This window comes from Natator depressus, chromosome 2, assembly GCF_965152275.1.
Source record: "Natator depressus isolate rNatDep1 chromosome 2, rNatDep2.hap1, whole genome shotgun sequence".
Taxonomy (NCBI): Eukaryota; Metazoa; Chordata; order Testudines; family Cheloniidae; genus Natator; species Natator depressus.
The window spans coordinates 135575915-135602372 of NC_134235.1; the positions used below are offsets into that span (position 1 = coordinate 135575915).

General features: G+C 39.5%; 1 protein-coding gene across 4 annotated transcripts in view; it reads left to right on the plus strand.

The window, feature by feature from the left end:
- The first annotated feature begins 3833 nt into the window (after nucleotides 1-3833).
- The window catches only part of CTNND2 (catenin delta 2), a 1172806-nt gene continuing 1150181 nt past the window's right edge, over nucleotides 3834-26458 (plus strand). Inside the window, exon 1 of one of the 4 annotated variants that reach the window (XM_074945030.1) lies at nucleotides 3834-4331. In XM_074945030.1, coding sequence (XP_074801131.1) covers nucleotides 4295-4331 — 37 coding nt within the window. In that variant the 5' untranslated portion in view covers nucleotides 3834-4294. The remainder of the gene's footprint in view (nucleotides 4332-26458) is intronic. The other 3 variants (XM_074945027.1, XM_074945025.1, XM_074945028.1) reach the window with 3 other exon arrangements.

Genomic DNA, 26458 nt, shown 5'->3' on the forward strand with positions numbered 1-26458 from the left:
GTGGAGGGGGAGAAACAAAACTTTTGCTTAGTTAAGAGTAGTCCTTTGATTTGAATCTAGACGATTGAGTTAGATAAAGCTCTAATTTGTAAAGTGTCCTGCAGAAGGACTAGCTATTGTGGCATCTTATTTTAGGGGATCCCACTGACCCAGATTATCTTCTTTTGAATGGTTCTCTTGTGTGATGCCTTCTCTTTCTTCATTTAGAAGTAAATGTCCTTCTCCTGAGGCTACAGCCACTTAGAAATAAGACAGTGTCAAGGTAGAATGCATATTAAATTCTGCTTTTTAATCTTAAAATTGAAAGAAAACATTTATTATTCCCATAATCCCTCACTAGCTAATTAAATACCAAAGGGGAAATAAAACAAGTCAGAAGTGGGAATATGGACGCAAAACAAAAATACTAGGGCTGTTGATTAATCGCAGTTAACTCATGAAATTAACTCAAAAAATTAATCGTGACTAAAAAAATTAATCGTGATTAATCACAGTTTTAATTGCACTGTTAAACAATAGAATACCAATTGAAATTTATTAAATATTTTTGGATGGTTTTCTACATTTTAAAATATATTGATTTCAATTACAACACAGAATACAAAGTGTTCAGTGCTCACTTTATATTATTATTATTTTTATTACAAATATTTGCACTGTAAAAAAGAAACAAAAGAAATAGTATTTTTCAATTCACCTCATATAAGTACTGTAGTGCAATCTCTTTATTGTGAAAGTGCAACTTACAAATGTAGATTTTTTTGTTACATAACTGCACTCAAAAACAAAAGAGCGTAAAACTTTAGAGCCTACAAGTCCACTCAGTCCTACTTCTTGTTCATCCAATCACTATGACAAACAAGTTTGTTTACATTTATGGGAGATAATGCTGCCCGCTTTTATTTACAATGTCTCCTGAAAGTGAGAACAGGCGCTTGTATGGCACTTGAATAGCTGGCATTGCAAGGTATTTACGTGCCAGATATGCTTAATATTCGTATGCCCCTCATGCTTCGGCCACCATTCCAGAGGACATGCTTCCATGCTGATGATGCTCATTACAAAAATTATGCATTAATTAAATTTGTGACTGAACTCCTTGGCAGAGAATTGTATGTCTCCTGCTCCATTATACCCACAATCTGCCATATATTTCATGTTATAGCAATTTCGGATGATGACCCAGCACATGTTGTTCGTTTTAAGAACACTTTCACTGCTGATCTGACAAAACGCAAAGAAGGTAGCAATGTGAGGTTTCTAAAGATAGCTACAGCACTCGATCCAAGGTTTAAGAATCTGAAGTGTCTTCCAAAATCTGAGAGGGATGAGGTGTGGAGCATGCTTTCAGAAGTCTTAAAAGAGCAACACTCTGATGTGGAAACAACAAAACCCAAACTACCAAAAAAGAAAATCAACCTTTTGCTGGTGGCATCTGACTCAGACAATGAAAATGAACATGCATCGGTCCGCATTCCTTTGGATTCTGATTGAGCAGAATCCATCATCAGCCTGGACACATGTCCCATGGAATGGTGGTTGAAGCATGAAGGGATATATGAATCTTTAGTGCATTTGCCATGTAAATATCTTGTGGTGCCGGCTACAACAGTGCCATATGAATGACTCTTCTCACTTTCAGGTGACATTGTAAACAAGAAGTGGGCAGCATTATCTCCTGCAAATGTAAACAAACTGGATTGTCTGAGCCAAGAAATAGGACTGACTGGACTTGTAGGCTCTAAAGTTTTACATTGCTTTATTTTTGAGTGCAGTTATTTTTGTACATAATTCTACATTTGTAAGTTCAACTTTAATGATAAAGAGATTGCACCATATTACTTGTATTAGGTGAACTGAAAAATACAAATTCTTTCGTTTCTTTTTTACAGTGCAAATATTTGTAATAAAAAATAAACAAAGTGAGCACTGTACACTGTATTCTGTGAGGTAATTGAAATCTATATTTGAAAATGTGGAAAACATCCAAAATATTTAAATAAATGGTATTATTATTAAGTGTGATTAATCACGCAATTACTCATGTTTTAATCACTTGACAGCCCTAAAAAATACACACCCAAATATAAAGGATTTGTCATGGTTTTGGCATTGGGAGTTAATATGAATACAAAGTAATGATCTAAAATACAGTCTCTGATTGCCCCACAAAATTAATATTGGAAATAACTTTTACTAAAATGTTAGTGAAGAATAATGTATGCAGTGTTGTTGTAGCTGTGTTGGTCCCCGGATATTAGAGAGACAAGGTGCATGAGGTACCATCTTTTAGCGGACCGACTTCTGTTGGTGAGAGAGACAAAGGTTCCAGTTTATACAGAGCTCTTCATGTCCGATAACAAGGTTTGATTTAGTGTTGTTTTGGAAAACTGTGGAAATCACCAGGCAAAAGGTGGCAGCAGTGAGTCATTCTGAAATCTGATATTGGAGGCAATCATTATTGTTATTACTGAGTCTGCTCAGTCTGGATGAAAATATATTTTTGAAATTCAGATCTGCTAAGAAAGTGCCTGCTAATTACAATTTGTTGACAGGCCGATTACATGACTTTGTTCTAAAATTAAATTATGTACTTGGGTGTCAACGATTAAAAAAACAAAGGAAACAACCCGTCCCCTCCCTTCATATTCCTCTCCCCCTCCCCTCCCGAACCTCCTCTCCCCAATCCTTTCTAGGCTCAAAAACACGTCGTTTTCATTTACTAGAATACAGGTTCTTTAGACCTGGTATAGCTAAGAATTGCTAGCAAATGTACGCATCACCCTGACAGCTCAGCTGACTACATGGATTTGCTGATTGTTATAGCTGTGCTCTGGTCACAGCTAGGAAAGAAAATTAACATCTTTTCCAAGGGAGAAAACTTTGCTCAAGGAAATACACCGCCAAGGGGCTGGTGGCTGCGTTATGGTTGCAAGGGTATACGTTTCTGCGTATAGCAAGGGATTAAATTTACATGTCTGTCGTGTTTCCTCAGCATCTTTGCCAGTCTGTAACGAGACTCCTGAAAATTGTTTAAGTGGATTTGCCATCGAAAGACAAGTCAGAGGGGGATTCAGAGTAGTGGGGGAGGAAAGAGAGGGAGACAGGAGCAGGGGCGTAAGCAATTGCTCCATTGGTGGGGTTAGTTGACCTGAAGTTTGAACAAGCCCAGGTAACGCTGGGAAGGTAGCTGCCAGCCTGCGGTGGTTGCTCAGCACCAGCGACCTGCCCAGCTCATCCACGCCTTAGCCTCCCATGAACACCTCAGCGGCATGGCTCTGCTCTCCCCCAGTCTCTCCCGTCGGAGGGTAACTCAAGGGCATTTCCCACTTCTCCTTCTCTGGCCCACGTGCAGCAGCCGTTCTTGAGCGTGGGTGCCCCTGCGAGAGCATTGTTCCCTGGCCGGGTGTGTCCTGCTCACCCACACGCACCTGCCCTACTGACTCGTGCCCACTCAAAAGCCCCCGCCTCACTCCGCTGCCCATGGCTTTCTGTGGGTCTGCGGTGCTGGGCTTTCTTCTCCCTTGCTCGTGAAGCCCCATGTCAAACAAAGCAACGTGCGCGCCCTGCCGCGTGGGGATGGGTGTGGAGCGGGGAGGGAAACGGCCCGGCTTCTGTGAGAGGATGCAAAGGAAAAGGCGGCAGCAGCGCTGAGGCAAGCCTGGCCAAGGAACCCCTCTTCCCCGGCCAGCTCCGCAGCCGCTCAGTCGCACAGCCTGGGCTCTGCTGCTGTCACTCCCCGCAAGCCCGCGGCGCGCGCCTGCCCGGGACCAGGCGGTGCTCGAACGCAGCCCGGGAGGAGCCTCGCGCCCCCTCCTCGCCTGGCGCAGGTGGCGGCGGCGGCGGCGGCGGCGTCTCAGTGAGCAAGAGAGAGCGAGCGCAGCCGCCCGCCCCAGCCGGGCTCATCAGGCGCGCGCTCCTGCCGGAGAGGGGAGGAGAAGGGAGCGCAGCGGCAGCTGTGACTGTATCGTCTCCAGCCACAGCCGGCGGCGGATGTGCCAAGCAGCAGCCGCTGCCCCGGAACGCCGCTGCTGAGCCTGGCAGAGCCCCGGAGGAGGGGGGAGGAAGCCACAGACTGATCCAGAGACTTTGCCTACCTAGAAGAGGCGGTGGATGTGGAGCCAGCCGCTCCCCTCGCAGCCGCCGCCGCCACCAGGCAGTTGTCCCACGGCAGTACCACAACACAAAGCGAAGGATGCTGCAGCTGGGCAAGGTCAGGACCTTGCACTGAAGCCCGGGGGCGCCGCACACACCTTCCCCACCGGATTGAGGATTTGCCTTTTATTTGCTGTGTATGCCTGGGAAAAAGCAGGCAGGGTCGACGCCGTTCGGTGAGTGCAATTGCGATCGTAATGGTGCCAGGTTTCTCCTCTCCTGCTCTTGCGTTATTTCGTCTGCTTCTGGTGGTGCTAGCAAGCATTGGCTTTTGGTACCCACATTGCAAAGGTCCCTCTCTTTTCTAGAAGGCAGCTGTGTCTGGCTCTGGAAACATTGCTTGTGCCTTCAGCGGCGAGGTAACAAAGTGTGTTATTTTTCCTGTGCCTCCTCCACCCCCACCCCCACCCCCCTTCCCTTATACGTTAGTCGCTTGCTTATGTAGGGCATCAGCAAGACTGGATTCTCTAACGTCCTGCAATGATATAGTCATTACAGCAGTGAAGTCATAAATATACCAGGGGAGGGGGAAATAGACCCTGCTCTTCCATGTAGTCCTGGGCTGTTGTGGTCCCTGTCATTATTCTGTTACTTGGGGAACGAAATTGAAATACTTAGTCATACGTCCATGTCCGCTTCTTCTGCTTCTTCCCGACATTGGAAACCCGTGCAGTCTATATTTAGAGGCATCAAATCGTGAGATTTCAGTGCAGGCAGCCGGGTTCTCGGGCACATGTATAGTGACAATAAGTATGGGCTTTTCTTCTTTGGAACCAATGTCTGTGAAATATCCGGCTCGAAGGGGTGGTGGTGTGTGATCTGCAATGTGATAGTTGGTTGATCTATAATTAATGGCTGAAAGGAAAGATGCATTTCTCTTCATTTCCTTTTCCTTACCCTTATTCTGGTGTGTAGTGTGCTTGCATCGATTGCTTCAAACATAGCCTTCGCTGAAACTATAGGGGAGGTGCGGGAGCACCATACTCGTGATGCGGCACCTGGAGAAATAACGCAAACGAAGGATAATTTTAAAACACGTTTTAAGTTTTTCCCTTGACAGGGCTGTGTGGTGGGAGTATAAAACGTGAGAAACAAAAATGAGATGTCTGATTACTCTGGTGCATTTTATATTACATATTTTAAATGTTAGGGCGTGATTTGCTTTGGCTCATGAATTTAAGATTAATTTTAGCGATTAATTTCATCAAGGAAACTTGTAGTTGTTTACTATAAATAATTAGAAAGGGACAGGCTTTATTAAATTGCCAGGTATTAACTTTTATGAACTGCAGCTATTGCAGTTGTTATTTATATACACCTCGAAACATTAATATGATTTTTGTCTATTGAAAGCAACAAGAGAAGAGATTAGAAACTTTTTAGATTTCAGTTCTTTCGTCATGCATTATGTGTATATATAGTATGCAGATTCATTCAGTTAAAGTTCTTACAAGACACAATAGAGGGATTTTCCATTTTCAAGAAAGAATTAATTGTTATTTGACAGATAAAGGACTGTACAAAATCATGCAGAACTGTATTTAAACCTATTGTATGTGCCTGTGAGACAGACTGAAGGAGAAGTCTTCTAAATACTCATTCCATACAGTGTCTTTACTTTAAATGGAAGTCTGCAAAGTTGCCAAGTCTCATTTTGGTCAGCTGTCTGTGAGGAAGAAAAATTATAGTGACCTACATTGGTTATTGAATTTCTTAATTCAAGTAACACACTTGAAACTACTCAGTAAATATAGTAGTTTTACTATAGAGGGAGTTAGGTTTAAGCAGAGGAAGCTGCTGAATATTCTCCCTATTAGCCCTTGACTCACAACATTGCTTTAGAGCTTGCATGAATCCTTTTATGTTAGCAGTTTAATTGCAAAAGACTGGGAGGCCTGTGATAAATAAGCAAAACTTACACAATTTCATAAATCCTCAGATGGTTCTTTAAGACCAATGCTGTGCAAAGTTTGTGCAGCTATCCTATTCAGTGTGTAAATGAGTTTATCTTTTCAGAGCTTTGCATGCATACCCATCCAAATAGGCAAACTGGAGAGAGAATGTCTATTAGATAATCCTTATTAACAGAACTTGATCAGTGGCCCAGAACTGTGCTATTTGAGGCGCATGATATGGTGAATGCTGCAATATAGAAACGTGCGATCGCATCTTCAGAGACAGTGTTTGCAGTCTGTTATATAAGACAGATTTTGGAAAAAGGAGTAGTGGACTATGCTTCTGTGCACATGCCATAGGAAATACCCTTTAAAGCTGCTGGTAGGTAGTAAAGAAATCCATTTATTCCTGAATATGAGTTGCATGTCTTACTGTGGATTACAAAGTAGAGGACTTACAGAGCGGTCTATGGAAGGAATCAGTACAGCTACTGTACTTGATGTTTGTTTCTCAGATACCTTAGTTGACATTAAAAGCAATAGACAGCACTTTAATGGGAATAATGAGCTTACAACTTCTTTTTAAAAAAAATCTAACCTAAGGTAGTTTCATCTTCATGTAAGGAACTTTGACACAGCTGCACTGAATAAAAATAGTACGAGCTTTAAAAAAAGGTTTGCATACTACTTCTTTAAATAATTTGCCCCAAATCACAGCAATTAACTTGATGCTATTAAACAGCAAAGGTGACTTGTTTATTTCTTAAGATACATGTGTAAAACTAATTTAATGATATTTTGTTTAGTACTAATAGGGACATGGAACAGTTTATTTTAAGGGTTTTTAAAAAAAAATTAAAATAGGGCTGTAGATTGACATGTAAATGAAGCAGATAATACATTTAGCAGAGCTCATGAGTGTTCAATTTTGCACTAAATTTCATATACCCTTTCTGCTTCATGGTTCATCGTAATATGATTTTTGCAGCATATCCGTTACAGAAATTTCAGGTTAGCGTTATTGGGATTTTAAATATGTATATTTCAATAGTGATAGCAGCAAATGCTGCCAAAAATCTGTAGTCCGGGGACAATTTTTTGTTGAGTTTCTACATATTTCAGAAAACATGGGTTCTGATTTTTCTGTTTCCTCTTCTTAAGATGATTACATCTGAATTAATAACATAATTTATAACATAGTATCTGCCCACTATATGCTTTATATTTCTGTCACAGAATATTGCAAAATGCATATATTGTCTGGATTTCTAAATAAGGTCTTCCAAAATTGACAAGTTTGGGATAGTTACTTTGCCAGTGAACTGCTTGCCTAATAGACTTATTACAAAATAACAAATTATACTACATAAAAACTTTGATTTAATCATGATACCTATTGAATGTGCATTACTTCTTAATATAGTAATACAGATTTGCTTTTTAGCAGAATTATAGGATGGTTCTTAAATGCACCATTTTATTTAAAATAAGAGCTCCCATCCCCTCTGCAAAACTCATTCCTCCTACCAAAACCCACTTTTTTGCGGGGTGGCGTGGGGGCAACTAAGGAAAGTTCAATCTTGTTTGGTGATGGAGGAGCTTCCAAGAAGGCCACTACATCCTTCCATCACCAACTTACTTCTTTACTGAAGTGTTGTCTTCACAGGAGGGAGAATACGACTTATGTGTATGTCTATTCTTTATGCTACTCACTTCTAAAATCAGGGTTCTTCTGAATGGGGCAATCTTGAGTCCCATATCCCCTAAATCAATTCAGGTCTCATCTTTTTGGGGCTAGTGGTTAGGAGTCTCTCTGTCCTGCTCTTATACTACAAGACCCAGGAAAACTTTCACTTAGTCCCACAGATATGTCATTCAAAAATCTGAAAGGCACTCCACAATATACGTAGAGTTTTGAAATCCCTTCATTCATTTCTATGAGAACCACTTATCTGGTGGTATGAATGGAGCATAAATGGATTGAAAGCAGATTGCCTGATGAGAATGATCACTAGAGCAGTGGAGAAGTTTTAAGTTTTTGAAGTCTAATTCTCAACACAATATTGTATTTATTTTGATATGATTGGACAACCACATAAACATGGCTATATGTAAAAAAATAAATTTGAGTATAAATGGCTAGTTGATTATACTAGTTGCTACTTTGAAATATGTCTGAGTGCCGACATAATGGCTTTTATATTAATATAAAGTATTAAATATGTCATAGATAAACAGTTTCTGGCAAATTCACTGACAGTCCATCCTAATGATTAATAATCTGCCTGTTTTTGTTTAGAGAACCCAGCTATGGTCATAACAGTAATTTCAGCACAAACAGAACATGGAAAAGCTTGTATCATCCTATCCCCTTTGTTCATGGCATATTTATCAGAGCAGTCTGTAGTTTCTGAAAAATAATCTTTTTCATAATGAAAAATATATGGAATTTGGAAGTTCTTACACTTAGTTTTTGTAATACTATGAAGAAGAGCATCCTTCTAGTGTCTTTTTTTGTATAACATGACCCATATATGTAATACTTATTTATAAACATCAATGTTTATAATTTCAATAACCAGCATAAATTTACCATATAATAACCTATTGGTTTCTTTTCACCTTCCCAAACATTTGGCAGAAGAAGGGTGCATATTTCTTTCCCTCCCTACCCGGCTCTGATAGTATCACAAGCTGCTGATGGTTCAACCACTCCAGGGCTCTCAAGAGCAAATCAGCATGTGGCTTCTTTCTGAAAGGGAGAAGGCCCTCAATGGAAAGCCTCTTCTACTTTCAAATTCATATCTCTTCTTTTCCTCCTCCAAAAGATCCAAGTTATAGCAATTTACTTGTGGCCAAAGAGAAACTTCTTGTTGAGATCATCAATGCTGCTGAGAAGAAAAATCCATTCTATATTATAAGAATTATAATATTTTGTTTAGTGATAGATGCAACAACAACTTGTATTAATTTGTGTTTCAAGTAGTCCATTATATGTTTGCTTCATTATATAGCATTAGAATATATCCTTTTTAAGACTGAGATTTTCAAAGGAGCTTAAAAGAGTTAGGTACCCATTGAAATTCAGTGGGATGTGGGCACTGACCCCTTATGCTCCTTTGAAAACTCCAGCTAAACAGCATAAAGGCTTAGAACAATTGATTTCGTTACACATCTTTTATAAAGTCTCTTTCTCTTAATTAAATTTACTGACCACTTCCTAAAATATTTGAGCAATAATACCAGTTACTTACTTTCCATTACCTTGTTGAAACTGCCATTGAAAGTTTAGTCACACATCGTAACACTTACTGAGCCTAACAATTGGTAAGATCCTGTGTGCACACACAACATCCAATGGGAGTTTTGGGAGTGAGGATATGGAGTATGCATCAAATGCAAGTCAGAGCTCCAGATATTTAACCTACAGGATAAATGATGTCACTGAAAATGTTCTTCAAATAGACTATTTGTAAAATTTGGGAAACTAGCTATTTTTAAGAAAAACAGAAATTGAAAACAAAATGTGTATACTCTATAAATGTTATAATTATTCCACCTATGTAGCAAATTTGACATTCATATAATGGGCCATTGAGTTTAGATTTGCCTGTCCATATGTGCAATTTCCATTTCAATATGCAATGTTCTGAAAATGGGATGCAAAATTCCATGAAAAATGAAACTCTGCCTTCAGGTGTTTAGTATCCATATATTGGTGATTCTTGTCTGAAATGTTCAGCAGTCTAAATCACTGTGTAGCAGTAAGTTCTTAAATGTGAAACAAATCCACATTTGTTTCCAAAAAAAATTAAATGTCTTTACATTAATTATCTGTTATTTTCATAGGTTTTTATAAACTATGATAGAAAGGTTTATAAGCAGATATTGCTTAGATAATATAGTCATATCCCCTATCCACAAAATTCTGCCTTTTTGACACATTGGCTGTGTAGGTATAACATTTTAATAATTGTGTGTTGTCCTAAAGGCTGAAGTTCACTTTCCAGTCCACAATACTCTGTTGTACTCCCTTCTCCCCCAGAACATGGATATTGGCAACTCCTTTTTGCAGATTGTTTGGCTGGCTAGATCAAATCTGGTCATGTTTTAGACTAACCCTTACTTTTGCCCTGATTTGGTTCTTTGCTTACCTGTTTGTTTGCTTGGCACGTGGGAAGAAGGCAGTAACGTGTAGTATTTGGCATGAAAAATTGCATGGAGCTAACGGTGGGAGGATGGAGACAGGATGCTGGCATCCAAGAGAAGTTACAGGAGGGAATATGACCTTAGGTAATGCAGAGGTGGAAGTGTGTAGGTCCTTAAAGGAGAGATTGAGGTGCTTGAACTGGATTCTGAAGGGAAAAAGAGGACCATGTGGGGTTTTGAGGAAGGGAATAATGGGTAAATCTGATCAGTTTTTCAGAAATATTTAGGCACGTAAAGATGCAGATAGGCTTCAAGGCACAGATCCTCAAAGGTGTTTACACACCTAAATTTCCATTGATTTCAGTGGGGGTTATCTTTGGGGATCTGGCGCCTAGTGGCATTTTCAAAAGCAATAATCCAGATTAGGTGCCTAATTTTCATTGATTTCAATGGGAGTAAGGCACCTAGTAGCATTTTCAGAAGTGCTTAGCTACACTTTTAGTCATCTAAATAGCTATGAACATATGTCCCTAAGTGATTTAGGAACCTAAATCTGATTGAAAGTCAGTGGGAATTAGGATTCTCAGTGATGCAGGTGTTCAAACACAGAACACACAAATTCATACTCATTCTCCTATAAAATCCAGCTGTGTCTTATGAATTTGAGATTCAGTCAAAATCCACAAGTACCCATGAAAGGTGGTAGAATATGATTAAATTAAGGATCGTGCTATATCTTCTTTTTGGTCACACCGTTTGAGGAGATATTCTATCAAAATATGGATGAGAAGCTACTGTTAAGACCTCTGGGGTTTTGGGGGGCATGAAAATGATATCAATGGGTCATAAGATACATCTAAGCCTCTCGTTAGGTCCCTAATAAAATTTTGAGGTACTCTGTGGATATGAGAGTTTAATTCAGGTATTAGGTAGTAACTAAAAGTCAGATGTATGTTTTATAGTTGGAATAAAGTAATATGAAGCTGATGACATGGAGACATACATGAATCCTTCTATAATACATCTTTTATTTTGGGTGCATTGTACTGCAGCAATACTTTATTTATTTTTGCTTATATGACAGTCAAAACTTAAAATATATTGTTTGAAACACAAAAAATAATAAAGATACTATTTAAAACAAGTTTATAGTTTGTTTGGGGGAAGAGTTGAGATAGGATAAAGGACACATTTTATGCTTAGTCTTTTGTCACCAGAAATTGAAATTTCCTTGTTTTCAAATTGTTTAGAGAGCTGTTTATTTTTTATTGTTTGTTTGTTTTTGCAAATTATGATACACTATTTCTCAAGTAATAAAATATTGTTTCTTTTCTACAGCCTTAGATTCAACGGAACCCTGAAAAGAAGTAGGGGTCCTGTGGAAATAGTAATGTATGGCTGCATAGCTAAAACTTTATTATAGTGCAACATGTACAAGAGGAAATGTTAAGATTTATGCACAATCTTAACATTTTGGTACTGCCTGATTTTGTATATGCTTGACTTTGCTACCTTAACATTCTCAACATGTTATCAAAAGTATTTGGTATACTAAAAATACTGAAGGAATCAATCGTTTACGAATATGTTCCTTTTAGGGCAAATAATTTTCCAAAGGCACTTCTATAGGCTGAGGCTGCAGTATCTCCTAAGGATTCTTGCCTCAAAAGAAGGGAGTACTGCCAGATAGTTACAAATCCACTGACCCTTCTGAAATCCTCTAGGAAAGCAGAGTGGGTCTCCAAGTGCTCTAGTCCACAGGGCTGTGGGACATCTGTATGGGCTCCCCAAACCTCACCCTTCTCACCCAAGCACAGCAGAATCAATAGGCTCTGCTGTGTCTAGGGTCCTTCATACCTCATAAGAGGGACAGTGTGTGACAAATTGCCCTTCCGTGCAGTAAGTTTTTTAAAGAATTTGTGTGACTGAGTACGCTGAAGAATGCATTTAATAAACCAAATGTGTAAACTTCTCTTGTTATGAAATGTTTAATGTTTACATTGTGGCAAACAATTTAACCAGGGCTCTTTACCTTTTTCAACTTGTGCGATATTATCATGATTTTTACCACGCTTGGTGTTCCTCTTAAAACTCTAGCTACTTGAGTCATGTGCTTATTTCAGTATTTCAGCTTCTGCTTTTAAAAACAAAAGCTTCTAATGCTGGTTTTGGAGAAAAGCTTGAAAACATGACACCACCTTCATATTATCCCAGAGGCTCAAAATCCAGAAAGCAAATAACCTCTGTCCCAATTTATTACTCTTTAGAGTCTCATGGTTTTTAAACCAAGCTCATGATAGATTGTGCAGCATTTTGAACACTTGGGGTTGGCAATATTGCTACCTAGGCTGTGGAATCCATTTCCCAACTTTTTCAGCTTTCTAAATCAGGAGGATGATATTTGGCTCACTATGGAGGGAATATTTTTCTTAATTCATCTTCATGAGGCCTGAACTAGATGAATTGCTCCTTAGGCTTTCTAATGCCTTCTTCTATGTAAACACTCTGTTGTTTTTTTAATGCATAGTATCCTATTCATTGGCCCATTCTCCACATATTACAGATAAAACTGGCAGTACTTTTAAGACTTTAGAGGTCGTGTCACCATGTACACATGTTTGAGAAGGTCCTTTCCTGTTGTGCTCAGATGTTCCTGATCGTTTGTTTTACATATCCTGGATTTCGTGCACCTCTTCTTTGTCTTTATAAGAGCAAAGTACAGCATTGCACAATGCACTCAAGGACCTTGATGGGCTGTAACTATAATCTCTTCAGAGAAAGGTTTCAGAGTAACAGCCATGTTAGTCTGTATTCGCAAAAAGAAAAGGAGTACTTGTGGCACCTTAGAGACTAACCAATTTATTTGAGCATAAGCTTTCGTGAGCTACAGCTCACTTCATCGGATGCATACTGTGGAAAGTGTAGAAGATCTTTTTATACACATAAAGCATGAAAAAATACCTCCTCCCACCCCACTCTCCTGCTGGTAATAGCTTATCTAAAGTGACCACTCTCCTTACAATGTGTATGATAATCAAGGTGGGCCATTTCCAGCACAAATCCAGGGTTTAACAAGAACGTCTGCGGGGGGGGGGGGGGGAGGTAGGAAAAAATAAGGGGAAATAGGTTACCTTGCATAATGACTTAGCCACTCCCAGTCTCTATTCAAGCCTAAGTTAATTGTATCCAATTTGCAAATGAATTCTAATTCAACAGTTTCTCGCTGGAGTCTGGATTTGAAGTTTTTTTTGTTGTAATATAGCAACTTTCATGTCTGTAGTCGTGTGACCAGGGAGATTGAAGTGTTCTCTGACTGGTTTATGAATGTTATAATTCTTGACATCTGATTTGTGTCCATTTATTCTTTTACGTAGAGACTGTCCAGTTTGACCAATGTACATGGCAGAGGGGCATTGCTGGCACATGATGGCATATATCACATTGGTGGATGTGCAGGTGAACGAGCCTCTGATAGTGTGGCTGATGTTATTAGGCCCTGTGATGGTGTCCCCTGAAAAGATATGTGGGCACAGTTGGCAACGGGCTTTGTTGCAAGGATAGTTTCCTGGGTTAGTGGTTCTGTTGTGTGGTATGTGGTTGCCGGTGAGTATTTGCTTCAGGTTGGGGGGCTGTCTGTAGGCAAGGACTGGCCTGTCTCCCAAGATTTGTGAGAGTGATGGGTCATCCTTCAGGATAGGTTGTAGATCTTTAATAATGCGTTGGAGGGGTTTTAGTTGGGGGCTGAAGGTGACGGCTAGTGGTGTTCTGTTATTTTCTTTGTTAGGCCTGTCCTGTAGTAGGTGACTTCTGGGAACTCTTCTGGCTCTATCAATCTGTTTCTTCACTTCCGCAGGTGGGTATTGTAGTTGTAAGAACCCTTGATAGAGATCTTGTAGGTGTTTGTCTCTGTCTGAGGGGTTGGAGCAAATGTGGTTGTATCGCAGAGCTTGGCTATAGACGATGGATCGTGTGGTGTGGTCAGGGTGAAAGCTGGAGGCATGTAGGTAGGAATAGTGGTCAGTAGGTTTCCGGTATAGGGTGGTGTTTATGTGACCATCGTTTATTAGCACTGTAGTGTCCAGGAAGTGGATCTCTTGTGTGGACTGGACCAGGCTGAGGTTGATGGTGGGATGGAAATTGTTGAAATCATGGTGGAATTCCTCAAGGGCTTCTTTTCCATGGGTCCAGATGATGAAGATGTCATCAATATAGCGCAAGTAGAGTAGGGGCGTTAGGGGATGAGAGCTGAGGAAGCGTTATTCTAAGTCAGCCATAAAAATATTGGCATACTGTGGGGCCATGCGGGTACCCATAGCAGTGCCGCTGATCTGAAGGTATACATTGTCCCCAAATGTAAAATAGTTATGGGTAAGGACAAAGTCACAAAGTTCAGCCACCAGGTTAGCCGTGACATTATCGGGGATAGTGTTCTTGACGGCTTGTAGTCTATCTTTGTGTGGAATGTTGGTGTAGAGGGCTTCTACATCCATAGTGGCCAGGATGGTGTTATCAGGAAGATCCCCGATGGATTGTAGTTTCCTCAGGAAGTCAGTGGTGTCTCGAAGGTAGCTGGGAGTGCTGGTAGCGTAGGGCCTGAGGAGGGAGTCTACATAGCCAGACAATCCTGCTGTTAGGGTGCCAATGCCTGAGATGATGGGGTGCCCAGGATTTCCAGGTTTATGGATCTTGAGTAGTGGATAGAATATCCCAGGTCGGGGTTCCAGGGGTGTGTCTGTGCGGATTTGATCTTGTGCTTTTTCAGGGAGTTTCTTGAGCAAATGCTGTAGTTTCTTTTGGTAACTCTCAGTGGGATCAGAGGGTAATGGCTTGTAGAAATTGGTGTTGGAGAGCTGCCGAGCAGCCTCTTGTTCATATTCCGACCTATTCATGATGACAACAGCACCTCCATTGTCAGCCTTTTTGATTATGATGTCAGAGTTGTTTCTGAGGCTGTGGATGGCATTGTGTTCCGCACGGCTGAGGTTATGGGGCAAGTGATGCTGCTTTTCCACAATTTCAGCCCGTGCACGTCGGCAGAAGCACTCTATGTAGAAGTCCAGTCTGCTGTTTCGAGGAGGAGTCCACCTAGAATCCTTCTTTTTGTAGTGCTGGTAGGGAGGTCTCTGTGGATTAGTATGTTGTTCAGAGGTATGTTGGAAATATTCCTTGCGTCGGAGACGTCAAAAATAGGATTCTAGGTCACCACAGAACTGTATCATGTTCGTGGGGGTGGAGAGGCAGAAGGAGAGGCCCCGAGATAGGACAGCTGCTTCTGCTGGGCTTAGAGTATAGTTGGATAGGTTAACAATATTGCTGGGTGGGTTGAGGGAACCATTGCTGTGGCCCCTTGTGGCATGTAGTAGTTTAGAAAGTTTAGTGTCCTTTTTCTTTTGTAGAGAAGCAAAGTGTGTGTTGTAAATGGCTTGTCTAGTTTTAGTAAAGTCCAGCCACGAGGAAGTTTGTGTGGAAGGTTGAATTATAACATTCATAAACCAGTTGGAGAACACTTCAATCTCTCTGGTCACGCGATTACAGACATGAAAGTTGCTATATTACAACAAAAAAACTTTAAATCCAGACTCCAGCGAGAAACTGTTGAATTGGAATTCGTTTGCAAATTGGATACAATTAACTTAGGCTTGAATAGAGACTGGGAGTGGCTAAGTCATTATGCAAGGTAACCTATTTCCCCTTCCCCCCCCCCCCAGACGTTCTTGTTAAACCCTGGATTTGTGCTGGAAATGGCCCACCTTGATTATCATAAACATTGTAAGGAGAGTGGTCACTTTAGATAAGCTATTACCAGCAGGAGAGTGGGTTTGTGTGTGTGCGTGTGTTTGGTGGGGGGGGGGGGGAGGGTGAGAAAACCTGGATTTGTGCTGGAAATGGCCCAACTTGATTATCATACACATTGTAAGGAGAGTGATCACTTTAGATAAGCTATTACCAGCAGGAGAGTGGGGTGGGAGGAGGTATTTTTTCATGCTTTATGTGTATAAAAAGATCTTCTACACTTTCCACAGTATGCATCCGATGAAGTGAGCTATAGCTCACGAAAGCTTATGCTCAAATAAATTGGTTAGTCTCTAAGGTGCCACAAGTACTCCTTTTCTTCAGAGAAAGATGGGCAGATAGATATTAATTTGAACCACACAGGTCAAGTCAACGAATGTTAAAAATCAAAGATTGGGGGTTTTTTAGTTGCAGATTGAAACACAAATAATCATGATACAAAGAAATATTTAATGTTTAACAGAGGCATACATTAAAGAGAGTCCATAAAATGATTTTTAACATGCATTTAATGTATGCCGCTGTTAAATATAAGTCTTTAACATATGTTTAAAACATTCATGGAAATACGTGTTTAACATAACTGTTTGTAGTATTAAATTTTGTCTAATACAGTTTGAAGGCGTACATTTCTGCTCAAGTTACAGAAGTCCATTAACCTCTCACTCTGCACTATCTGGATGGCTACAGATGCTAATTCTGCATGGTCACTGTTACAGTGAACTTCCAAAAGACAAATAATGCTCCTCTTTCTGTTTCAAAAGGAGCAGGTATGCTCTCCTGGTCTCTAGTCTATCTGTGTTCTCTGGCTCTGGGCAGCAACAACTTCACTTTTTGAAGAGTCAAAGGCAGAATGGTCAGACTCACCCATTACCAATGCAGTTATAAAACTGTATAAAGCTGTACCTATGCGCCAGCTTCTCTCCCGTACTGGCAAAACAGATTGAGGTTTGCTCACTTACCTTCTCTACCCAGTCTCTGTGCATACTTTTAAATGAAATATGGTCACAGAAACCTGAGCTCACATTAACTGTGCTTCTCAGCTCTTTTTTTTCCGCTTAAGCATGGTGACTATTTGCTATTCTCTGAGGTCTCGTCGATGCTGTTTAGAGAGATTTGTGAATTCTTGGTTAGAGTGCATGCTGAATATTTAGTATTTAATCTTTCTAGTTTATATGTAAATAATATTTTAATATAGAATCTGACTTTTACTACCCAGACTGAAAGCTTACCTTCTCTTGGTTTGTATAGAATAAAAGAAAACTTACTTTCAGAATATCTTGTGACATGGATTCAGCTCAGCTTACCAGGATTTTGCAGAGCTTTATAAAATAAGGAACTGTACATGGTTTTTAACAATATATCTTTCTGGTGAGATGAAGCATATACTTCCTCATATAGTAGTACTTAGCGCTTAACATTGGTCAAAATGCTTCACAAGTTTTAACTAATCTCAGAATGCTCAAACATCTTAAATCTCTGAGATGTTCCAGGCTAACTGGTTGTAGGGAAGCCATCTAAGTCTCTGAGTGCATTGACACTGTGACTGTTGCTGTTGGGAAGTTTTCTGGGTGTGCTCAGTTGAGTTCCATCTCATGCCTTTAGTTTGGACTGTATCTTTCAATGTATGTATATATGTATTTAACTTAAGTATTTATAGATGCTACTTGCCATAGTATGTAGACACTATCTATCTGAATACAGTATGTTCTGGGGGTCAGGGAAAGCCCTCTATTAATAGGCACTTGCTATATGACAACAACATTAAATTGAGGGAGGTGGTGGTGGTAATCTTCTAAGGTCTGCCCACAAAATAAACTCCACCCATGTGAGTTATCAGAATGCGACACTGGTCATAGTAGATTACACACTCACATTACAATTGTGTACTCTCTGGGCCTCTTAACCTTGTCCTTCAGTACAACTTGAATATGCTCCCGGACTATACTAGGCTCCTTCGCGTTTTCTCCTTTGTAATTGGGGTGGGGGAAGTGGTGGTAGGTGTTTTTTAAAATTAAAAAAAAAAAAAAAAAAGAAACCTGAGATTTATCTGGAGAACAAACTAGCAACTTCAGAGAGATGCTAGGACACCCTATTGCTGTGTTCTGGCCCAATCCAAGCCTTCAGTGATGAAAGAAAAGCAAAAATGTTTTTGTTTTTTCTCCTGTTCTTACATATTATACTCATCAAACTCACATACCTGAAATAATGGTAAAATGTTAGTTACGATAGTGAGACATACCTAAAACTAATGTCATGGTAGTGTTATGCAATACAGATGCACCATAATTTGCATCTGACTTCCATTTTTAACAGTTCAATAACATGTATGTACAAGGTCATATTTCCTGCCTCTTTTGTACTACAAAGGGAAATCACCCATTTTGTCTCCTGTCGGGATCCCCCCACAGTGGGAGAGTCACCTGCAGAAACAGAGAAGCTGCAACCAGCTTCTACAAGTTTCTCACCATACCGCTTGTTCAGAGGATATGTAGGGTTCAAGGGAGGCTATATAAATGGGCGGAGGGGTTTTTTGTTTCCTCCAGATTATCTTGTCCAATTGTCCCTTGTATTACTTCCCTTACTGGACTACAACACTTATCTATAATTAGCTGGCCACTAAAATACCTTTTGAAATAAAGAAGTCAAATTTAGCTTCTGTTTATAATTCTTTTACATTTCCCCAAAACAAATACTCTGTTAAATAAAACAATGGATGCCAGAAGAACCTGGAAGAAATGAAATAGTTTTGTTAAACAAGTATGTGCTATGCCATACATGTCATTAATATTTTTCTCTGTGTGTGCTTTTTTAAAGTATTTGTTCACAAGTTAGGATATGTGAGGTTGTATTTGGCAGAGAAGATGTGACTTGGCTCTTTAATCACCTAAAAAACTGTAACTGTATGGTCCATAAATTGACATTATTGGGGAACAGGTATAATATGGGCATGTAGATACTAACCTGTTTAGCGCTTGCACAAACATTTAAGGAGTGATTTGTGCAGGAATGTGTATGAATTTTCCAGACCTAAAAGTGAATCTTAGAACATGTCTCTGTTGACAGGAACTCTCAAACAGACTACCACTGGTCTAACAATGTGACAGGCAACTCCAAAGCTGTCAATAGACCTTCCAGAGAGTTTGTCAAGGAGCCAGAGGCACAGCAGAACATCCTCTGCTTTACAATCACTGCTTTAAAATTGCTATCCAAAGTAGAGCCATGGAACACTGTGATGCTGTAAATGGCAAACCAGAACAAGAGGCATTGGGGTGGGGGGTAGGCAGTTGCAGTGTTGTAAATGGCATAGAAGGATACTAATTCAATCATTTAACTTCCTGATTTATGTTGAATAGTGTCCCAATTAAAAAACATGTCTTGACAATGTATGTTTCTAAACTCATACCTTTAAAAAAAAAACATCCTATTCTATTAGGAATCATATAAGGTTACTAAGGTCTTGTATTGTAAAGTGCAAAAAATGTTTGTTCTTGTACTATTTATAGTCCAGACTGACTACTCCATGATTTGTTTTATTCCCTTTGCCTTGGAACTTAGTCAACTTAATCTGATGAAGTTTTCTGTTTTCCAAAGCAAAAACTGAGGTTACAAATATGTTGATATAAAACCTAGGGTTCTGTCGAACACTGCTTAATCAGGAAAACCTGCCACTGAAGCAATGGAGGTTTTTGCCTGAGAGAGAATTTCAATATCAGTTCCCAAATCTGTCTGTATATAGTAAGATGTCATATGTTTTAATCAGTTCTATGGCATTTTTGTTCTGATGTGAACAAATAGGTTGACAGAAGCATTTTCACTTTCAAGATGTTTATAATATTTATATCAAACCTCTACAAATTTTATTGATAACTGAATCTCAAAGATCTAAGGTATATTTCCAGGTTCCTTTTTTTTTTTAACATCTCTTGCCACATTCTTTTTGTCACATATGCCCCCTCAAAGAAAAAAGTGACCATCTCTTTTCAGAGCTTGTATGGAAAAAACACATCAAATTTATATACAACGTTTTGGAATTATGACATTCATTGTACTTGTGGATGGATGTTAATGGGCGTCAGAAGCTAAAGTTGTTCATCTGCATATTACAGTATATTACATAGTCATAATAACGTGGAAATCTATGGCACAGAATGTATAGTTATTACATTTCTTCTCAATATTGAGTCTGGTCTTGCTCTCATTGAAATCGGTTGCAAAACTCCAACTGATTTTAATGGGAGGCTCATACTTCCCAAGTAGTCCTTCAGTCATGAACATTATTTTGTTTTTATTTATTTTGCTATTCCTGTGTGATTCACTACTTAGTAATTCAAAAATACTGTCTTTTTTGTACAATTCTTTGTATGAAAATAATTTTGATGTGGCAGACACTTGATTATGATGTAATTGAATTAATGAGGCAGGAGGAGCAGTATGAGAACACAGAAGGTAGTTTCCATTTAGGAATATAGGTTTTGCTACACTGGATCAGATCACTGGCCCATCTATGATGGCATTCTGCCTTTAACCATCACCGATATCTGATTTACCAGCTGTTTCCATTTTGCCATACTGTCTTTGGTCATATCTACACTACCACTTATTTTGGCAAAATGTATGTCACTCAGGGGTGTGAAAAAACAACCACCCCCCCGAGCGACAAGTTTCGGTAGCGTAAGTGGTGGTATGCACAGCACTATGTCAGTGGAAGAGCTTCTCCTGCCAACATAGCTACTGCCACTCGTTGGAGGTGGTTTAATTAAGTTGATGGGAGAGCTCTCTCCCGTAAACATAGAGTGGCTACACGAGAGATCGTACAGTAGCACAGCTGCATCGGTACAGCTGTGCTGCTGTAAGGTCTCCAGTGCTGAACTTCACACATTCAAACATTGTCAGGCTCCAAAATATCATGAGACTGGCTTAAAAATAATGAAATTTTTACAAACAAATAATATTTTTGTCTTTGTTGCCTGATTTCTGAATGTCTAAGGTATATTGGGGTACACGTTCAAGTTTTTTCTCTGCAACTATGAGGGTTAGTAACTTATTTTTTAAATGAAACCTGAGATTCTCATGTAGCTGAAGTTCTGCGGGAGCTGGGTTTTGAAGTAAAGCAAAACATTTTAATGAGAAAATCTCTTCGAAACATTTTAGTGGGTTTTTTAAATAACTTTTTCAATGTTCTTTGTGGATGAAACTGCATTTAATAAAGATTGTGTATATTGTGACATTGCACCCCATAATGCTATATAGAAATTTGCTTATGAGCGTAAATATGACATAACTGGAATATGTTTTATGCTAGATATGCTGTGTAACATAACTTTGCAAAGGTCATGTTCTACTGCATGTATTCATCCTATTTATATGCATGTATCATTTTTATATCTGGAGTTATGAGTGTTGGCTCTATGCTTGTATTTAAAGTGTTTGCTGTAGAAAGCACCTAAGGCAGATTTGGTCAACATAGTGTGAAGGGGTTATTTAAGTAATTGGGAGTACTTGGCTAACAATGGACCTTGATAGACACCAGTCCACATCTGAGCTTTCATTGGAGCATTAACATATGGGCAATGGCATCAGCCTGTAGAGAACTGAGTCGTGCATGGACATGTGACTTGCCCACATGACTCCAAAACTTCATCTTGTAGCTGTGATTCTACACAGCGAGAGAGAGGGGTTTCCACCCACAAGAGAGAGACTATATAAGCTCCTGGAACCCCCTCCATTTTGTCTTCAGCTGGCTCAAGAGATAGCCTCCCCACCCCAAAGAGATGCCTGAAAGAAACTCGAACAAAGGACAGTAACTACAGGGGTGTGAGTGATTGCTGGACTAGGAGGAAGTCTAGTCTGTAAAAGAAGCTTACTGGAACCTCTCTGAGGGTGAGATTTACCTGCATTTAGTTTCCTACTGTATTAGGTTTAGACTTGGGTGTTTTTGTTTTATTTTGCTTGGTAATTTACTTTGTTCTGTCTGTTATTACTTGGAACCACTTAAATCCTATTTTTTATATTTAATAAAAGCACTTTTCCATCCACAACCCAGAGCAAGTAATTAATTCCTGGGGGAGCAAACAGCTGTGCATATCTCTCTATCAGTGTTATAGAGGGTGAACAATTTATGAGTTTTCCCTGTATAAGCTTTATACAGAGTAAAATAGATTTATTTGGGGTTTGGATCACATTGGGAACTGGGTATCTGGGTGTTGGAGATAGGAGCACTTCTTAAGCTGATTTCAGTTAAGCCTGCAGCTTTTGGGAGGTGTGGTTCAGACCTGCGTCTGTGTTTTTAGCAGGCTAGCATGTCTGGCACAACCAGGCAAGGTGCTGAAGTCCCAAACTGGCAGGGAAAACGGAATCACAGGTAGTCCCAGCACATCAGGTGGCAGTCCCAAGTGGGTTTTTTGACCCAACCCATCAGATATATATGTAGAAATGTTTTTGTGAGTATGTACACACACACATATAGAGGGAGACAGAGCAGGTGCAAAGGCAAGTCAATGTGTTGTGATCTTTCAACATGAGTTTTGGATGGCCACATAATGTATGAGTTCTGAAGCTATGACTGTGTCATCCCAAATGAGAGTCGATAAACCTTTTATGCTATACCATCATGTTCTATGTATATGGTATATATGTTATAGAAAAATATTTTTAGGAATGTTTGAGTTTTTAAAAAAATTAACTGGAACCCTTCCCTCTATCTCCTGCCACTCCACTAAAAAACAACAACCCCTCCTTTCAAGTCATTAGGAGGGGGCAGCAGATGAGGTTTAGAACACACAGCACCCCCAGCTTCCACAATAAGATGGATTTCAGCTAAATAGTAGGACTGAGTTACATCTGGAACTCAGGAAGGGCCTCGCTCGGTGTAAGGGCTTAGGCTGAGGCCTATTTAGCTGAAGGGTGGCAACACTAAAATATCTGTACTATTTGAATTTGTGCTTGCAACATTTTAGAAAAGGTACAATAGTTCTAGTTCTCTCTGTCTGTTTTCTCTTTTGTTTTCTTAACTGGTGATTCCATCCACAATTTTTTGTGATGTCGTCTAGAAGATTAGAAACTTGTGATGTCATTTTACAATACCACAACCTCTCAGATGTCTTTATGCACATGTGGAAGTATTTATGAAACACAGTTATACAGTTGAAATTTCACAGGAAAAAGAATTAAAAGTAAGAATGGGGTAGTGTTCCCTCTCCCTCTCCTTTTTCTCATTTGATTAATTTTTAGATCTTTATCTGGAGGATGACTTATACGCTAAAAACTGAATGAATTGCAGAGTGTTATGTGATGTGCTTTGATGTTTTAATTTTTGTTATGGTAGGGATAGAGTAGAAGAGTTAGAAAGGGATCTCTGTTTAAGCTTCATTGCTGCTGTGCTAGAAGAATTTGGCATTACACATAGCATATGTGTAATAGCTCTTGACTATCATTCATAAAAATATAACAAATGCAGAAAACAGCATTATAGCCCTTTCAGCTTTGAATTTGGTCTAGTATGCTTTTATTTTTAAAAGAATATAGGTGCCCTATTATAAACAATGGTTTCTGAAATGGCTTTAAATTATTTTACCTTGAAAATAATGGTGTTTGGCTGTTAATGGATTAAATAAAAAAAATTATGTAATAAGTTTTATGCTTTAAAGTTAACTACCCTGCTCTATTGTTTATTTTTAAACATGATGGGTTCTTTCCTACCCTCTGACATACTTCAGACACAACCACACATCTTAAAAATTAGCTGATTATTTTTCTCCCAAGATTCTATACATGGCAGTATGCATTGAATATTAGAACTTAGCCACCAGGGTGAAATTCATCCATGGTTCTGAGGGCCAGTACAAAGTCCTTTGCTTCATGTAAACTGTTAGGGGGCTTATTCCTTCACCCACTTACTTCCCTGGTCCTTCTCGCATGAACAGAGAGCAACAATACCCGAAGTCCAAAGGTGCAAACAATTCGATGTTTACTGGGGTGAACTTCCAGCAAGCATGATTCCAGTTTCCTTCCTTAGTATCCTCCTTCCCAGCTCTGACACCACAGAACCTTACACCTGTGTCCCTGTTCCCATTCCTGCCCTTAGCCAAACATTATTCCAATTTCCTTACCCCCATTCCCTGTTCCCATTTCCCCCTTTAGCAAAACATGATTGCAATTTCCTTACCCCTATTCCTTGTTCCCATTTCCCCTCTTTAGCAAAACATGATTCCAATTTCCGCACCCCCATTCCCTGTTCCCATCCCCCCACCCACACACCCATCCCCTCCCACCCACGCCCACTCACTTCCTCATTGACTGCAGACTATATAGTAAAACTTGAGTTCTGCTTAGCCGTATCTTAACCAATCATTTTACTGAAATTTAGCTAACCAATCCTAACATATTGTAACATGATTATGTAACCAATTATATCCCACCACCTTAATTAGTTTACACCTAGAAAAATTAATTATACAGCAGACAGGAACAATCACAGAACCAGACAGAGATTATACAGACAAACAATAGCAAAGTGGGAACTATAATGACAAAACAATACAGAAGTGAGGATTTCACATCCCAGCTATTGATAAGTGAGTTCTTGCCAGACAAGATGCTATCAAACTAAGTTTCCGTTTACATTTTCTAGGCACTTCCCTTTCTCTGGAGGTGACAGGAATACAATCCTGTCCTGATAGTGCCTAACAGCCCAATAGCACCTTATTTCAATGTGACTAGTTTGGAATGTGAGGATGTGACTGTTCGCTTCCTAGCTTATGGTTGCCTCTGCTGCTTAGCCAAAGGCCTTAGCCTAAGAACAGGGCCTCAGACTGTCACAGTAAGAGAAGGCGCTTACATCAGCAGACAGTGATTTTGATTCTTTCTTTTATACCTCTAGAACTAGCCAAGTGATAAGAATACACCTAAATTCTTAAAGTACAGGCCTTTGCAGACAGGCCTGAATATCTATATCCTAACATAAACCATGTGTGTAGGTCAAAGAGGAGCCTAGGCGTCATGGCCTCATAGGGGTACCTGTACACCCTCTCTGTGCCAAGAAAAGTGTCTGTATGCTTGTCTCTCATATGCTTTGTGTGGAAGGCTGCACAACAAATTCAGTCATGACTTAGGTTTGGTCCAAACAGGAACTCATTTTCCAGAATACCAGTGCTGAGTGAATCATCAGCACATAGCAGATCATTAGCACTGTACAAAGAATAATAACAATCGTCACACGTACACTTCATGAATGTCTTCACATACAGAATGGAATGTGACCATATCCTTCTCTTCAACCAAAATAAATGTGCATATTTAGAAAACCGTGTGCTGTATACTCATTAACTGTTTTGTGTATAAAGATGGTATGCAAGAATGAAGATGGGGTGACAATTTGTCAGACTTCCTTAAGCAACCAAATATGGTGGTGGTAGAAGTAGTTGTTTGTTTGTTTGTCCTATAGTGTTGTCCAGATGTCGCAAACAAAATCAGGACCCTTTTGTGCTGGGCACTGTACAAACACAAAGATTCATACATTATAAGGCCAGAAGGGACCATTGTGATCATCAGGTCTGACCTCCTGTGTAACACAGGCCATAAGACTTCCTTCAATTAATTCCTGTTTGAACTAGAACATTCCTCTTGGATGTTTTTCTGTCTTGATTTAAAGCTTTCCACTTATGGAAAATCCACCACGTCCCTTGATAAATTGTTTGCTGTTAAAAATTTGAGCCTTATTTTGAGTCTTAATTTGCCTAGTTTCAGCTTCCTGCAATTTGATCTTGTTATACCTTTGTCTGTTAGACTGGAGAGCCCTCTATTATCAAATTTCTGTTCACTATATAGGTATTTATACATTGTGATCAAGTTATTCCTTTACCTTCTCTTTGATAAGCTAAACAAATAGAGTTAAGGAGCACAATCACAATAAGGCATGTTTTCTAATCCCTCTCCAATTTGCAAGGTAATGAGAGAGTCTTTATCCTGAAGAGATCACAAAGCTAAGTAGACAAGGTTGGGAGGGAAAACAGGCACAAGGAGGTGTAATGACTGGTCTAAGGTCATGCCACAGGTTAGTGGCAAAGCTGGGAATAGAATTCATGTCTCCAGAATCCCAGCCAGTACCCTAGCCACTTGATCATGCAGCCTTTCCAAGTTTGTTTTGGAACAGGGAAATAAAGTGAACCCTTATATAAAAGATCTCAGATCTTTTATATAACTCCTCCAAATCTTTTCTTCTTGCTTTCTACAATTGTATGTCCATATTTCTCATCTCTATACTGTCCATAAATACATAGCTGGTTCAAAATAAATTCTTTTGACAAGTTTTCTTAGAGCCTCAAACCACTATATGTAAATATAAATTATATTTGTCTCCCCTTTTTTTCCAGATAGAGTGAAATTGCAGTATGCATCCAGTCCTGCCCCCATTGAAATCAATGGCAAAGCTCCTATTAGAGTCAATAGAAGTAGAATTTGTAACC